Source organism: Stegostoma tigrinum, chromosome 2 (assembly GCF_030684315.1).
Source record: "Stegostoma tigrinum isolate sSteTig4 chromosome 2, sSteTig4.hap1, whole genome shotgun sequence".
In the NCBI taxonomy this organism is placed as follows: domain Eukaryota; kingdom Metazoa; phylum Chordata; class Chondrichthyes; order Orectolobiformes; family Stegostomatidae; genus Stegostoma; species Stegostoma tigrinum.
The window spans coordinates 23,797,667-23,815,177 of NC_081355.1; the positions used below are offsets into that span (position 1 = coordinate 23,797,667).

The 17,511-nt window shown below is 39.1% G+C and overlaps 1 protein-coding gene across 3 annotated transcripts in view; it reads left to right on the forward strand.

Annotated features, from left to right (window-relative positions):
• The window catches only part of marchf6 (membrane-associated ring finger (C3HC4) 6), a 90,226-nt gene that overhangs the window by 66,088 nt on the left and 6,627 nt on the right, over nt 1-17,511 (forward strand). For all 3 annotated transcript variants that reach the window (XM_048555359.2, XM_048555376.2, XM_048555368.2), the window contains exons 14-22: nt 2,642-2,716; nt 4,091-4,225; nt 6,219-6,338; nt 6,947-7,047; nt 7,605-7,742; nt 8,665-8,869; nt 12,268-12,337; nt 13,164-13,345; nt 14,683-14,817. In XM_048555359.2, the coding sequence (XP_048411316.1) occupies nt 2,642-2,716; nt 4,091-4,225; nt 6,219-6,338; nt 6,947-7,047; nt 7,605-7,742; nt 8,665-8,869; nt 12,268-12,337; nt 13,164-13,345; nt 14,683-14,817 (1,161 nt within the window). The remainder of the gene's footprint in view (nt 1-2,641; nt 2,717-4,090; nt 4,226-6,218; nt 6,339-6,946; nt 7,048-7,604; nt 7,743-8,664; nt 8,870-12,267; nt 12,338-13,163; nt 13,346-14,682; nt 14,818-17,511) is intronic.

Sequence of the window (17,511 nt, forward strand, 5' to 3'; positions counted from 1 at the left end):
AATCACTCATTTTGTGATGTCTATCCTGACACATTTCCTTCTTTCCTTGACCAAAACCCCAATTTCTCTGGTCATCCCGCATTTCCTACACCTGCCAACCTTGCCCTCCACCCTAACAAGAACATACTGTCTCCGGACTCTCATTGTCTCACTTTTGAAAGCTTCCCATTTTCCAGCATTCTCTTTACCTGCAAACATCCACCCCCAACCAACTTTTGCAAATAAAATTGGGCCTTCCTGCAATTTAGAAAGATGTAGATTCTGTCTATCCTTTTCCATCACAATTTCAAAACTAATAGAATCGTGGTCACTAGCCCCAAAGTACTCCCCTGCTGACATCTCAACCACCTGTCCTGCCTTATTTCCCAAGCATAGGTCACATTTTGCAGCTTCTGTAGTAGGTACATCCACATACTGAATCAGAAATTTTTCTTGTACACGCTTAACAAATTCCTCTCCGTCCAAGCCCTGAGCACTGTAGCAACCTGTGTCTATAGAAAGTTAAAATCCTCTACCTTAGCCACAATATTTCTCTTACAGATACCCGAGATCTCCTTTAAAAATGTTTCTCAATTTCCTGCAGCTTACTGGGGGGCTATAGTACAATTCCAATAAGGTGATCATCTCTTTCTTATTTCTCAGTTCCACCCAAGTAACTTATCTGGACATTTTCCCAGGAATATCCTCCATAAGCATCCCTAATCAAAAACACCATTCCCCTCCTATAATGCCCACCTTTCTATCCTTCCTATAGCATCTGTATCTGAACATGAAGCTGCCAGTCCTGTCCATCCCTGAGCCATGCCTCTGCAATTGCTAAGATATCCCAATCCCATGTTGTCAACCATGCCTTGAGTTCATCTGTCTTATCTGTTAGGCCTTTTGCGTTGAAATAAATAAAAGTCTGACCTTGCCCTCTGCGTTGTTCCTGCCAGCTCTGAGTGTTTGATTTGCACCTTTTACCTCACTATCTCCTTGGTCCCTCTGTCATTATTTTAAATCCTCCCGAACAGCTCAAGCAACTCTCCCCGCTAGCATGTTAGTCCCCTTCCAATTCAGGTGCACTCCACCCTTCTTATACAGGTCGCTTCTACTCCCAAAGATATTCCAATGATCCAAAAGTGTGAATTGTTCCCCCCCTCTACTAGCTCCTCAGCCACGCATTCGTCTGCTGTATCCTGCTATTCTTCCCATTACAAGCTTGTGGCACTAGGAGTAATCCAGATATTCCTGCTCTCGAGGACCTCCTTTTTAAATTCCTACCTAACTTTCTATGTTCTCTCCTCAGAATCTCATCTTTCTCTCTTCCTGTGTCATTAGTTGTAATGTGTACAACAACTTCCTGCTGCTCCCCCTCCCCCTTGAGAATATTCTGTACCCTCTGAGATACCTTGAACCTGGCACCAGGGAGGCAATACACCATTCTGATGTCTCGGTCAACAACAGAAACATCTGTCTGTGCCTCTGACTAGAGAACCCCCTGTCACAATCGATTTCTTGGAACCTGTCATACACCTCGTTGTATTAGAGCCAGTCTCGGTATAGAAAACCTAGCTATCGGTGCTACAGTCCCCTGAGAGTCCAATACCCGCTACATTTTCCAGAACAGCACACTTGTTTGAGATGGGGATAGCCACAGGAGACTCCTGCACAACCTGCCTCCGTCTCTCATGTTCCCTGGAGGTCACCCATCTACCTGACTGTGTCTTCAGTTTAGTTCCTTTCCTGCATTTGTCATCAATCACATCCTAGCTCCTGTGAATTCCTCAATGCCATTAACTGTCATTTCAACCAATCCGTGCGATTCGATAGGATTCGCAACCAAACACATTTCGTCCAAACACAATCATCAGCAGGATAGAAACTCTCCTTAATCTCCTACATCCAACAGGAAGAGCACATCGCTTTACTAAAGGCCCTCTTTGCAACTTAACAATCTGCAGAACCAGAAAATAGCACAGTCTCACTGCTGCAAAAAAAATTGCTTAGGATAGCTTGGTACCTCTGCTTTACATGGTTAAAGTTTAATAAAGCGACAGATCTCAATAAAGCATATTATCAGAAAAGAACCCACTCTATTCACTACTGTAGATTTTGCAAAAAATAGTAAGGTTATACTTTTTTTAAAAAAACTTAGCTGCTTCCCTACTGTGAGCTCTCAAAAGTCAGCCATGAATTTCACTGTTGGTTAATTTATCTTAGATGAACTTCAATGTGCATAGATACTTGAAATCAAATAGTAGAACAGTCAGCTGTATAGATTCAGCAGGTTTATTTCTCTGTTCATTCATTTCCCATGTGGTCACTGCCTTTTGTCTGTCTTCCTCCTTTTAGAGTGTCATTTTGATTCCTTTTTTCCCCAAAAGTTCCAAAACAATGGAACTAATTACTGTTCCTCGAATTCAAGGAACTCAGTTGCAACACTGAAAATGCCTCAAAAAAGGGAGCAGCTTCTCGAAAGCAGCTCTCCTGCCCTCCATCTTGGATTACCTACAGTTGCAGCAAGAAGAGCTAAAATTAATAATAAAATTTGGTTGTGTGTAACATAGAATTGTCTAATGTCTTGATGGAAATTGTGTTTAACCAATTGTCTGAGTCTTTTTGTAGTATACATAACATCAAAGTCTTTTCTTTAATTTAGGTGTCCTTACTGGTAGTTGTGGAAATTGGTGTTTTCCCCCTGATATGCGGCTGGTGGCTTGACATCTGTTCTCTAGTAAGTTGCTTCTGTCCTCAGGAGCTTTATCAGTGAATCGTTGGGACTTTCAACCTGTACTTTTTAAAAAAAAACAAAAGCGATTTAATCATTTTTGTTTTTGATTTACTTCTAGTACACGCTAATTTTCAAATACCGTAATAACTTCACCCATTCCTGTATCCATAACATATTCCAGGTTCCACAATATTCCAACATTTCTACACTATACCAGTCTGGTCTCTTGAACTCGCCTGATTTTAATCTCTACCAATGCAAGGTGTCAACAGTCTTAATTATCCAGGAGCATCTTAACAGAGGCTTAGCACTGTTACTGTTAAGTAACAGGCACTTTGTCCATTCCATTTGTCCATATGTTTCCCTGATAAGTGATTGACCATTTCTCCACCCCACCAGCTCTTAAATTGAATCCAGCTGGTCTAATCTGAGTGAAGAGCATTTTAACCAGTTGACCACCTCCAGGAGCTCCTCAATATGCTCAAAATCAGCTAATCAACACTGGGAAGATGAGATTTCCAAGGATCGTATTTAAGTTGAGGCTCATGTCCATAATTTTCTTGTTCCGTTTTTTTTGTATTGGGGTAATACTTTTGACAAGATTAACTGTTTGAAACTCTGTGGACCCACAAAAGATGACATGGACTGAATGGTTGGCCTAGCTTAGAGCCCGTAAGAGAGATCGGGTCTGAGATTATTTATGTTCTCCTGTACTTCTTGAGTGCATTGTAGTAAGAATTAAGATATATCTTAATCATTTTCAGGAAGTCTCAGTATTTCTTTGGAGGGGTAGCAGGCTATTTTCTGGATTCTTCTGTGAGACTGTTCTGACTCTGTACTAGGTCTTTTGTTGAATCCAGTCTTCCTCGATATGCTTATCTTATGATGCTTGTCATTTTAAATGAACAGCTGTAAACAGCTACTTTCTTTTGCTTGATCTCTAATATGTAATTGAATAATACTCTTGACCATTTTTCCTCCATATATCTGAGAATAGTGTAGATGCACAAATGTATAATTTAACCTGATTCTGTTACACTTGCATGAATCATTTGCGAATACAGGAAAAAATATATCTGCTGTTAACAAAAGTTAAGGTCTTTGCAGACTACAGAAAACCAGAAGTAAGATTTCATAATTTCATTTCAGATTTGCTGAGCTAAAAGAAATCTAGCATCTGTAAGTGAAGAACACCCACATATGTAAAAGGAGTTGATAATAGTCATGTTCTTGTTTGCGTCTCTTAATAGTGAAATGGATGTTGATCTTTAATTTTTTTGCCTGGATTAATATGTGTATTTTAAAACGGGGCAGTCATGAAATGCAGGTTAGTTGCAATGATCAATCTGACATCTAGCTGATTTTAATCTGTTGCAGGAAATGTTTGATGCTACTTTGAAAGACAGAGAGCTGAGTTTTCAATCTGCACCTGGAACCACAATGTTCCTCCACTGGCTGGTGGGCATGGTCTATGTGTTCTACTTTGCATCTTTCATTCTTCTACTCAGAGAGGTGGGTAGATCTTAGTTCAGCTACTGATAAACTTAAAGTTCTGCTGAGATTTTTTTAATCAAGTTATTGATTCCAACACCCGTTTTAGGAGATGTTTGAAATATCATGGCAATGCACTCATTTCTCTGATAGCGGCCACCATCACAACTTCTCAATTCTCCCTCAGTGTTTGAGTGCCTTTCTTGTGCCTTTCTAGTCTGTTATGCGTACAGCATTTGAGAAGAGCTTGATTCTGCAACTTGTCTTCTCAGCCAAGTTACGGTGTGTCAAGAATTTTTTGTATCAGGCAGCTATGGCCATATTGCAACATTCTTCTTGCCTTTAGATAAATCGTGCACTGAGATTTATCCTGCTAATTGAACAAAATCTCATTCTTGTTTTTAGAGCAAGTCATTCACTTAAAGGTTCGCTAGTGCTATTGGGCAGAGTCTAAGCTAATTTGCAAAGTGGTTGCACAATTAGAAAGCAGAAACAAAATGTAAATGTGAATTAGGAGAGTTGGAGAGCACCACGTTAAGAAATAGTATGGTATTTGGAAGCATCAACTAAGTACAAGAAGCTGGTCCAAAACTTGAATATTGCTATAAAAGGACACTTCTTGTTTTCAAGTCATTGTAGGATAGGATTTTCAGTCAGGCATGCAATATGGCGCACTTGTGTTTGTTGGAAGTGACATAGATAATGTGCAGGGCCCTGATCTTTGCAGTTAGTAGAACAAATATATGAACTGCCTGCTTCAGCACAAAAAAAAATTGGCAGGTTAATTGGGGCAATGTTGAGACCAATCTGTGTCGATCTTCCCTGGTTTGAAACTTGAACAAACCTTGGTTGTTAACTATCTGTCTTTATTTAACCAGGGATTTCTTCAAGACAACCCATTTTATTGATCAAAGCCTACTTGGGAACCAGTCAACACGTTTTAAACTTACTTTCCTTTGGTATTCCATATGAAGTGTCATGATGAATGTAAGATGGAATGCTTTTAAATAGCCAAACACCCAAATACAAGAAGGTCTAAGACAATTTCAGTGCATGTGTGAATATGCATGAATCGTTATAAATCAGGCTGGCAAATTGCTGGCACAAACGTGCTTGGGAAGATGCTGTGATAATGCAGACGTGGGCTAAACAGAATGTGATTGGGTACTTGACTTTCTTGAATGAAAGATGCAGAAGGAAAGAAAGCAAAGTGAAACATTGGTAATATTGATTAAAGATAATGTTGCACTCTAAAGAAAGGATGTCTCCTGAAGCGATTATTCGCAATAATGTATTTGATTAAAGTTAACAAACATTACAGGTACTGCTACACTACTGGGTCTGTTATGTTCACTTTCAGCTAGTTAAATGGATTCTGAGAAACAAATTTTCAGAGAAATTTGCACAGTTATTCAAACCATACACAATAGTTATTTTTTAAAAATTAGCTTCTCTCAATACGGAAGAAACTTAATCATGGAAATGCAGAGTGGGTGAAAAATTTCTGGTCTGTTCACGAGAACCTTTTGGCATGTTTCCAGCCTTATGGAGAAGGAAGTATTGTTAGGGCTGGTTCTGAGCAATGAGATTGAAGTACCAGGAAAGGGAACAAGACCATTAAATTATGCAGTTTAGAGTGACCATTTAAAATGGGCAAGTTGTGTTTTTGTTTCAGATTTTGAACATTTGCAGATTTTGCTTTTTTATTTGAGTTCGTGTTTTCACTTTCAAATATATTATTTAAAAGGATCATGCTAAATACTGTTGATACTTTGCTGTAGTATAATGGATCTGGGTAATCCAGAGCGATTAAAATTCAGAAACTTAGCTGTTCCTACACTGTGGAAGCCTGATCAGCCCCACAGCTAAAGAAGCATCAATCTGCTATCAGAACAATTAGATGTAATTGACAAGTTTTTAAATTTTTCTCCTTAACTCAATTGTTTTGCTGTAAAGTACCTCTTGTACTGCTTTATAGATACTCCTATGAACAATGTTTAATGTTTTGTTTTAGGTGTTAAGGCCAGGCGTCTTATGGTTTTTGAGAAATCTGAATGACCCAGATTTTAATCCAGTCCAAGAGATGATTCATCTACCTATATATAGGCATTTCAGACGTTTTATACTATCTGTGGTAAGTACAGTGTCAAAGTTTTATTACACTTGAAATTAAATTTATTTTATAAAAAGAGAGAATTTAACCTAAGAATGCACAATAGGAAATAGTAGCCTTGTACAATCAAATGGGCAGATATATCAGGTTAAAAAGGGATGAACAACCTCTGGATCAGGAAGAGTTTCCGTTTGGAAACTCAATTTGGCAGCATTCAGGAGAGTGTGGATCCATCGAGTATACATGGTGGAATGATGTGTGAACGTTGAGCTTCTAAATATTTCAATTTTTGTTTAAAATTGACGTTGTAAGAGTCGATAGAGATCCACCGAGGAAATGAGTGAAGCTTCTAAATCCATCGGGTGATTTTTGTCATAGTTCATCACTACTTTTCAACAAATGAATTGCAATCAAGCATTTTGAAAGTTAGTGAAACAGAAGCTCTTTTTGTTCTAAAAATGAACCCTTGAAAATCTCTGTAAACTGACAGCTATGCTTACACAAATTTCACATTAATAGGTTGACAAATATCAATCTGAGTGTAGCAATTTGAAATTGTAAATCTTCAAAAATGTTTATTTTAGATTTTATGTATAATTTCATTAAGAGTCTTTTCTTATTCTTTGCAGATTGTCTTTGGCTCTATTGTCCTTCTTATGCTTTGGTTGCCAATTCGTATTATTAAGACTGTACTCCCTGATTTTCTACCGTACAATGTAATGCTTTACAGGTAATACCTGGCCTTATGGATACTTGCAGGCATAATAGTTAGCCTGTTTGCACGCTTCATTGAAAGTTCTGTGACAGCAGCGATCGGTTCTTTTGAGTTTTTATCACTGGCTTTTTTTTTGATTTTTCAAGAGCTGCTTTTTCATTCTCTGATTCACTTATGTGATGATGCAGTCACAGAGTAACAATACTATTAGTATTGTTCCGTTAGTACCTTCAGATACCATTCAGTAGTATGAAATTGGTATCTAATTGCACTCTTTGCTTTCTTGTTCACCTTCCCATTTATGATGGATTCCCGTGATCAAGACACTGCAGTGAGTTTGGAAACCATATTATAATCCCAGACCGTACCAACAAATTTTGGTACTGATTAGGGTCCAATAATCAATATTTGTAAAGTAGAGAAAAGTGATATCCAGGGGATTGAAGAGAGGGGAAAATTCTTGGCTATATGCTGGTAGGAAAGATTTCTATCTTCTTGTGTTCTAATTTTCAATCTTGTTAAAACAACATGTATCAACTGTTTAGAATTGGCTTTTTTTGGTTTCTCTACAGTGATGCCCCAGTCAGTGAACTGTCTCTGGAGCTTCTGCTACTGCAAGTTGTATTGCCAGCTTTACTGGAGCAAGGACATACTCGGCAATGGCTGAAGGGTCTGGTCCGAGCTTGGACAGTCTCAGCTGGATATTTGCTGTAAGTGATTCCAACGTTTTGATAAAAAGTAGGTAATCCCTTGAACTGTACTTTAGGCCCTGTACGTAACAGATTCATGCAGGCATACATCTAAGTGTTTAGGAAAATACATTGTCAGCAGTAGGAAATATTTGCTGTAATTGAACAATCTAATGTAATGATATTGTTCCCTTGTAACTAATTCCTTTTGAAGGTGGATTTTCTAAGTGATAACTGATTTCAAAGGACAGAAGGAAGCTTTTACTCATTACCCTACAAATTAGCTTAGATTTAATTGCTGTGTTATAGCAAAACACAGTTTTGGTGCTTGCTGCTGTGCTTGTGGAAAGCTGCTCACTCACATTGATCCAGTGATTGGCACGTGTTTCTCCTTTCACAATATCAGTCCAAATCTAGCTGCAAGTTGAGAAAATTTCTTTGCATCCAGCAGCCATGTGGTTATCCAGTGGACAGCTAATAACTTTATTCATGCACGCAGCAAATCAGAATTAAAAACAGCTCTGTCCCTTTGCATTTAATTTTAAATTTACTTGATAAACAGATCATGGTATACATATCAAACTGCGGTAGAAGTTAATTGTAAAATTGTTTTGAAAAAAGAACAGCACACTCACGGAAGAAACATAGAATCAGCAACAGCGATTTCTGGACTAACACACTTAACTGCGAATATGCAGATTCAGCATCTTTCAGTTTGAGGTTCAATAATAAGCATGCTGTTTTGATGTAGTCTATCCAAATGTAGAATATCTGACCTTTGTTATCGTCGATAGCTAGACATCTTTAAGAATAAATTCAGCAGAATGAATACTATTATCCGCAGTAAGTACTTCGTAAATTAGTTTGCTCAAAAACAGGTTATATAAAACTTTAAGATTTCTCATTGTTTAATATCTTTAATGCATTTTCTTCATGCTGATAGGGACCTCCATTCATACTTGCTCGGAGACCAGGAGGAAAATGAGAACAATGCCAACCAACAGGTGAACAATAACCAACAAGCTCGTAATAACAATGCCATTCCTGTAGTAGGGGAAGGACTTCACGCAGCTCACCAGGCCATATTGCAACAGGGTGGGCCCGTAGGCTTTCAACCTTATCGGAAACCTTTACAGTTTCCCCTTAGAGTAAGTGCCTTAAAATTTCAGTGCTGTTTTTTTAAATTATTGTCACCTTTCTACCAACATAGTCATGGTGTAAATTTTGTGTGCCTGTATTTTACAAGATCATAATGCTTTAAGAGTATATTTCTTCTTTTTTAAAAAGGACTGATAGTGTTTAGTTTGCCCATTTGCAGGATTGTGGAGTACATTTCTACTGTAATTTTGAAGAAGAGATACAAAAATAAGGGTAGAACGTGTGAATAAGAAAGGTGCGCAGTCACTGTGATGGGGTTGAACAACAGGCCTCCCAATAGCTAGTGGGAGATAGAGGAAAAGATATTTGAGCAAATTATGGAAAAATGTGAGTGATTTCAACTTCGCCAGTATTGGCTGGGGCCCCCTTAGTGTCAGGCAGAATTTGCTTGGTGCATCCAGGAGGATTTCTTGAAGCAATATGTAAATAATCCAACTGACGAAGGGCTACACCAGGCCTTGCATTGAGCAATGAACCTGGCTAGGTGATTGAAGTAACAATGGCGTAGCATTTTGGGAACAGTGATCATAATCATAATATTAACCTTAAGTTTAAAGATAGCTCTGGATAAAGGTAAGATTGGTCCTTAGATAAAAGTGGTATTACAATAATGTTTGGTAGGAAATGGAGAAACTGGATTGGGGGTGGCTGTTTGAGGGTCAGTCTACATCTGATATGTGGAAGTCTTTTAAAGCCAGTTAATTGAAGTTCAGGATCAGCATTTTCCTGTGAGGAAGAAAGATAAGGATGGCAAAATTCAGGAACCCTGGATGATGAGTTCTTGAAAAATGAGTCGAAAAGGAAGCATATGTAATGTTTAGGAAGCTGAAATTTAACAAGGCCTTTGTGGGAAATAAAGGAAATAGGAAAGACGTGTAAAAGAGGTCATGAAATGTCCATGGCAAGTAGGATTAAGGAGAATCCCAAGGCACTCCATACATGTATTAGGAGTAAGAAAGGAGCTAGAAAAGGGTAGGCCCACTCAAGCACAAAAGGAGAGAAATGATGTGTGAAATGACGAAGTGGGTGAGGTTCTAAATGTGTACTTTTCATTGATATGCACCAAGGAGGGGGGCATGGACAATAGTAAAATTAGGGCGGCGTATGTTATTCAGGGGCATGTTAGTATTCGGACGGAGATAGTGTTGGGTATCATGGACAATTTTAAAGTAGATTAATCCCCAGACCCTGATGAGATCTATACCAAATACCTTGACAGAGAACATTGTGTCCTTTTTAACCACAGGTGAGGTCTCAGAAAACTGGAGAATAGCCACTGTTGTCCGCTTGCTTAAGAAGGGTACAGTGATAATCCAGGAAGCTATAGACTGGTGAGCTTTGCATTAGTAGTGGGGCTGATATTGGTGAAGATTCTTAGGGACATAATTTATGCGCATTTAGAAAGGAATGGACTCAATAGGGATATTCAGCACACCTTTGTGCGGGAAAGTTTTTGTCTCTCAAAGGATACAGCAGGGACATACATCAGTTGAATTGTTGGGCAGAGAATTGATAGATGGAATTTAATCTGGACAAGCCAGAGGTGATGCATTTTATGAGGTCAAATGCAAGAAGAAAGTATATAGTAAATGGCAGGACTGTTAGGAGCATTACTGTTCAGAGAGACATCTGAATGTGAGTCCATAACTCTCTGGAAGTGATGACACAAGTGGATAAGGTGCGACAGAATGTGTACGATATGCTTGCCCTCATTGGTCTGGCAAATTGCATGGCAGCTGTATAAAGCTTTAGTTAGGTTATTTTGGAGGGGAAAGTATTGAGGCAATGTGCAAGGCAATTTTTTTTTTACACAGTGGGTGGTAGGTGCCTGAAACACACTGCCAGGGGAGTTGGTAGAAGCAGATACGATAGCAAAGTTTGAGGTGTTTAGACAATCAAACAGGTAGGAAATGGAGGGGTGTGGACGATTGTATAGGCCGATGGCATCATGGTTGGCACAGACTTGGTGGGCTTGAAGGGCAAATTCCAATAAAGAAAATGTCAGCATTGATAATTCTTTCTGAATTAATTACCTAATTCCACTACGAATCAGAAAGCATCAGAAACTATTGAGCATTTTGCCTGGTTCCCGTGCACCTGAATCAAATGTCTTTCCAGTTCATATTAGCATGAGTATCCGAGATGTAGGCTGCTTGTGGCTGCCACATCTCACTTCAGATTCCTGCTGTGCTTTGTGGGTAAATTTGACTTCTCAATGCATTGCAGATGTGTAAAGTGGAAAAGCTTTATAGGAATTTCTCACCTACCTCGTTAATAAATAATTACACCCAAAATCATGGTCTCTAACCACACGTTGGGAGGTAATTTTTTTAGATTAATGCTGTTTATTTGTTATTCTTTGGTAAGTGAATAAATGCATTCACTCGTAGTGCATATTTAAAATAAGTGCGAAAATCCATTTCAGAAGAAAGCAATACCCGAGTATATTTCTCATGCGAATTTGTACGTGTAAGGGTGCCTAAATCCCAGAGGTCCACAGGGCTGTGTTCTCATTAGAGATTCATAAAAACAACTGATGGGAAGCTTAACCTGAGGGCCACTATGCATCAGATTCATTATAATCTCAGCCAGTGCAGGAATTGAACTGTTGGCATCACTGCATCACAAACAAGCTGTTCAGAAGACTGGTTAGTTGACTCTGACGAAGCTTTTTCAAGTTAATAAGTCCATAGTGTCCTATATTTAACAAGTCATTTTTGAAAGCTTGAGAGTCAGCATCATGCAATTCTGCTGATTCAGAGCCTGTGATTTTCTTTAGGATACAGTAGCACTGCCAAGTATTTAATTTTCTAAGGAACTGGTGGATACAATGAAAGTAGTAATTTGCCCAGTGTAGCTTTGAGAGTTATTTTCAATGATTCCAAAACCTGTGTCCTCTGATCGAGGACTGGACACCATTCCAAAAGAAAAATCATTATTGAATTTAATCCATTTTCTATTATAATAAAACTTAAGCTAGACTACCGCTCTTAAATGTAACAACAAATACATTTCAATGGAAAGGCGGAAACAAATTATTCCATTTCACTGTACTGGTACATGCAAGAGTTTACATTTGTGATTATGCAAATACTTTTTAATCAGAAACTTGAACTCTAGTTTAACACTTGCAGTTGTGTCCAGCACAAAAACTTTAACCCTAGAAATGAATTTTTGTGTCAGTAAGCTATGAATAAAAATTGGCCTGCCCTACACGATTGATGTTTCAGTGGAATACATAAGAGTTCTGATGAAAATATTGTAATTTGCTTTCAAGCCAAGGCTCTCCCATTAAAGTTACTTGGATGCAAGCATACTCATTGGCTTGGAATTAATTTTTTTTGTTTTGGTATGTAGTTTAGTCAAAGTTGTTCCTTATTTCATCTAGATTCTACTGTTGGTAATTCTCATGTGTGTCACATTGTTGATTGCCAGTCTCATCTGTCTCACGTTACCAGGTACGTGAATATTTAATGTCATTTTGTATAACTCTTACAAGCATACTTATCATTAAACTTTTCTAGAATAAGTATTCTTTCTTGGTAGTCCTTTTATGTATATTTATTTAGAGAATATTGTATTTTTTACATAGCCATATGTTTAAATGCTGGGAGTTCAGGGAGCAATGAACAGTGGTCATATGTAAATAGTTCTTCTTTAATAGTCATGGCCACGTATAATAGTATGGATTTCAAGTTTCAGGCATGCGCTTGTAGATGCTAATAAATGTTAAAGATCTTGAGCCACCTCAATGTGGGTCAACCTTCCAAAAGTAACATGAACACATTAGAAATGGATTTGGAAGGTCAACAAGAGTGGGTGTATGTACACAAAACTGTAAGGAAAGATTAAAGTAATTAAAATTTTGGAGAATACATGATTAACAGGAGAGTTAATTGTGTTTTAAAGCACAATTATAAAAATGATATTGATTGGGTACTATATTAATTAAGATTAGAGTTACAAGATTCAGTCAGTTTAAAATAACAAAATAATTAGGTTTTGTTTTGCTCAACGTTGTAAATGTTTGTTTGAGCTCATCTTCCAGGCAAACTGGAACTAATGCCTCTGTAGTCTTTCAGAATGTGGGAACTAGTTTGGGTGAATTGTGACCCAAACTTTAAAGGCTCTAGTTGAATCCCTCAGTACATAATGGCTTTTGAAAGATGTTTCTCGGCCTTTAGTTTCTTGTCAGTCCGAAATGAAGTTAATTTTATCATGTTTTATATTACTTTTTTTTTCCATTCAAGCAATCACACCCTCTTGGCATTTATTTTGTTCCAGTTTCAGCAGGCCGTTGGATTATGTCATTTTGGACCGGCAGTGCCAAAATTCACGAGCTATATACAGCTGCCTGTGGATTGTATATCTGCTGGTTGACTATACGAGCAATTACAGTGTTAGCAGCATGGATGCCACAGGGGCGCGATGTTATTTTTCAGAAACTTAGAGAATGGTCCCTCATGGTGAGTCACTTCACCTGTTGAATTTAAATTGTTCCTGTTTTTGCTTACTAAGTAAATATTCAGGAGACGCATGGGATACTGTAGAATGATAACTTTGCTCTAATTGAGGCACATATAGTGGAAATCAGAAGCAATTTTTAAAAGTAGTATGTTAAATCTACTCTTCAAACAAGTAATAATTCAAAAATAAGCTAAGGTGACTGATCTCCAATAGCTGTAACCAGCTTCCGTTGTGTTAGGTATGGCTCTTACCAGTGAGAGTTTCCCTCCATTTCCCATTACTTCTAGTTTTGCTCAGGCTTCTTGATGCCACACTGTAAGGCAGCCTTGATGTGAAGGCTGATCGCTTACACATCACCACTGGAGTTCAACTTATTTGTCCATGTTTGAATCAAGACTGTAATGAAATGAGCTGAGTGACTCTGCAGTGATTGCAGTATTTCCTTGCTCATGTTTGACTTTATGCCATCAAACCTTACAGGGCCTGGAATGAATGTTAAGGACTCCCAATGCAACTCCCTCCCAACTGTGTACCACTGTGCTGCTACCTTTACTGGGTCTGCTGTGCCATGGATGTTGTTGCTGTCTCAGATATTGAGCTATGTCCAAGTCAAGCTGTTGCTTAAGTAGTCTGTGAGGTAGCTTTCCCAGTTTTGTAACTGGCCCCCAGATATTGATCAGGAGGACTTTTCAACATTGACAGATCATTCTCAGTGCCAAAGTTGACACCAGGAGATCTGTCCAGTTTCTTTCTTTCTTTCTTTTTTGAGGATTCCTACCAGTCCATATAACTTTTTAGGCCATTTTAGAAGGCAGTTCAATATGGTCATTCACATTATTGTTCATCTGGACATTAGTGAACCATTTGGGTTTCAATAACAATAGTTTCAGGATCATCAATACACTTTTGCATCCAGGTTTTTATTGATTCTGTTTCCACCATCTGCTGTGGTGGGATTTGAACCCGGCTCTATGGAACTGCCTGGATCTCTGCATTACTACACCAGCAGTAATACCACTAGTATATTTCCTCTAGTACATTCATAGCTGACGATTGAAGAAGAATATGACTGAAAATGCATGAATAGTTTGCTTTAAGAGATAACAAGTTGCAGAGCTGGATGAACACAGCGGGCCAAGCAGCATCAGAAGAGCAGGAAAGCTGACATTTCGGGCCTGGACCCTCCTTCAGAAAATTTTCAGAATACATCAGCCTTCCTGCTCCTCTGATGCTGCTTGGCCTGCTGTGTTCATCCAGCTCTGCACCTTGTTATCTCATTCTCCAGCATCTGCAGTTCCTGCTATCTCTGAAATAGTTTGCTTTGTTTTCTCTGCAGATAGTGAAAACATTAGTTGTGGCTTTGCTTCTAGCTGGAATGGTACCTCTTCTTTTAGGACTCTTGTTTGAACTGGTTATTGTTGCCCCTTTGAGGGTCCCTCTGGATCAGACACCACTCTTTTACCCATGGCAGGTATGTGACATGTCTTGAGTATATTCTTTATAATGTTGCCTACACAAAATAACTTGTGCATTCCACAAAACATATTGGCAGAGGAACTTTGGGAATATTCAAATTGATGTCAGTTTAAGGCTAACATAATTTATATCTTCATTAGACATATAAGATCTTAGAAACAGGATGGAAACTTGTAGAACCATGTTTATAAGATTTTCTAAGCACTTTTGTTATGCTGTAAAGAAAAGCAACCTTATCTACTCATTTGTTTTGAGCCTGATTTAAAACCTTATTGTGTGTAGGACCCTTGAAAATGTCTGCTCTCTTTTCCGTAACACAGGAGGCTTCAGAAGTATTTCATCTGCTAAAAAATGTATTTTTGGGCATCCTGAAGTTCTACTTGTACTATACCAATGCAAGTTTTAATTCATTATTGAAAGTCATGGCAAGGACTTTATTTTTGCACATTGTTCTGGTGCTAATGATGAGGAAGTCAGTTATTGTAATCCCCACATCAAATACTAAAGCATCCTTTAAGTGGGTGCTAAATAGAGCTTGGAGCTTTCTGATCCTGGATGAATTGTTCATTAATTGTTTTTGTCCCTAGTTTGCTGCTGGTTTATAATTTCTTATTTAAATATCATCAAGCCCATCTTGGTCGTACGCTCCAAATGGGAAAAATTAATTCCTTGAACAACTGTTAATGATTAAACCTCTATTAAATAAGCAGTAATTTGCATGGCGAATGAAAAGAAATGTCCTATTCAGAGTCGTACAGCATGGAAACAGAGCTTCAGTTCAGCTTATCCATTCTGACCAGACATAGCAATTTGATCTAGTCTGTTTTGCATAATTTGGCCCGTATTCCTACAAACCCTTCGTATTCGTATGCAGGCCCAGATGCCTTTTAAATGTTGTAATTGTAACAGCCTCGACCACTTCCTCTGGAAGCTCATTCCATGCAGAGACAGTCCTCTGCATGGAGAAGTTATCCTCAATCATTCTTAAATCGTTTCCCTCTCACCTCAAATCTATGCCATCTAGTTTTGGACTCTCCACCCTAGGGAAAAGACCTTGGCTATTCACCCTATCCATGCCCTTAGTAATTTTATACACCCCTGTACGGTCACCCATCAGCCTCCAATGCTTCGGGGGGAAAAAGCCCCAGCTTATTCAACCGCTCCCTGTAACTCAAACCTTCCAGTCGCAGCAACATTTTTGTAACTCTTTTCTGCACCACCTCAAGTTTAACATCCTCCCTATTAGAAAGGCAACCAGAATTGTCTACTGTATTCTGAAAGTTGCCCTAACCAAGGTGCTATACAACCACAATATGACATCCCAACTCATATACTCAGTGTTCTGACCAGTGAATGCAAGTGTGCTGAAACTTCACCACCGTGTCTACCTAAGAATTAATTTCCAAGGGACTGTGCACCTGTACCCCTAGGCCTCTTTGTTCGGCAGCACTTCCCAGGGCCCTGCTGTTAGCTGTCTAAGTCCTGCCCTGGTTTGCCACAATGCAACACCTCACATTTACCTAAATTAAGCTCTGTCTGCTGTTTCTCAATGTCAGTCAAGTTATTTTGGTTTCTTTCAGCATAGCGTCTGAATTAGTTTCTGGACTCCTATCATGAGAAGCTACTTTAGACAGAAAGTGCAGAGGCAGAGGAAAAGAACTTGCATTTCTTCTTTGCCTCCTCTGGAAGCTCCAGAAATGTGCAGTTTTCATTGCCATGCACTTTATAACCAGTGCATTAGTTTTGATGGCTAGTTTTGGAGGGACAAGCAGCTTGCGTTTTAAGTGTTTCATGCCATACAGTCGAATGCAAGTTCATCTGTTTCTAGCATTGTTCGAGGATGTAATGAACATAGAACATAGAACAGTACAGCACAGAACAGGCCCTTCAGCCCACAATGTTGTGCCGACCATTGATCCTCATGTATGCACCCTCAAATTCCTGTGACCATATACATGTCCAGCAGTCTCTTAAATGACCCCAATGACCTTGCTTCCACAACTGCTGCTGGCAACGCATTCCATGCTCTCACAACTCTCTGCGTAAAGAACCTGCCTCTGACATCCCCTCTATACTTTCCACCAACCAGCTTAAAACTATGACCCCTCGTGCTAGCCATTTCTGCCCTGAGAAATAGTCTCTGGCTATCAACTCTATCTATGCCTCTCATTATCTTGTATACCTCAATTAGGTCCCCTCTCCTCCTCCTTTTCTCCAATGAAAAGAGACCGAGCTCAGTCAACCTCTCTTCATAAGATAAACCCTCCAGTCCAGGCAGCATCCTGGTAAACCTCCTCTGAACCCTCTCCAAAGCATCCACATCTTTCCTATAATAGGGCGCCCAGAACTGGACGCAGTATTCCAAGTGCGGTCTAACCAAAGTTTTATAGAGCTGCAACAAGATCTCACGACTCTTAAACTCAATCCCCCTGTTAATGAAAGCCAAAACACCATATGCTTTCTTAACAACCCTGTCCACTTGGGTGGCCATTTTAAGGGATCTGTGTATCTGCACACCAAGATCCCTCTGTTCCTCCACGCTGCCAAGAATCCTATCCTTAATCCTGTACTCAGCTTTCAAATTCGACCTTCCAAAATGCATCACCTCGCATTTATCCAGGTTGAACTCCATCTGCCACCTCTCAGCCCATCTCTGCATCCAGTCAATGTCCCGCTGCAGCCTACAACA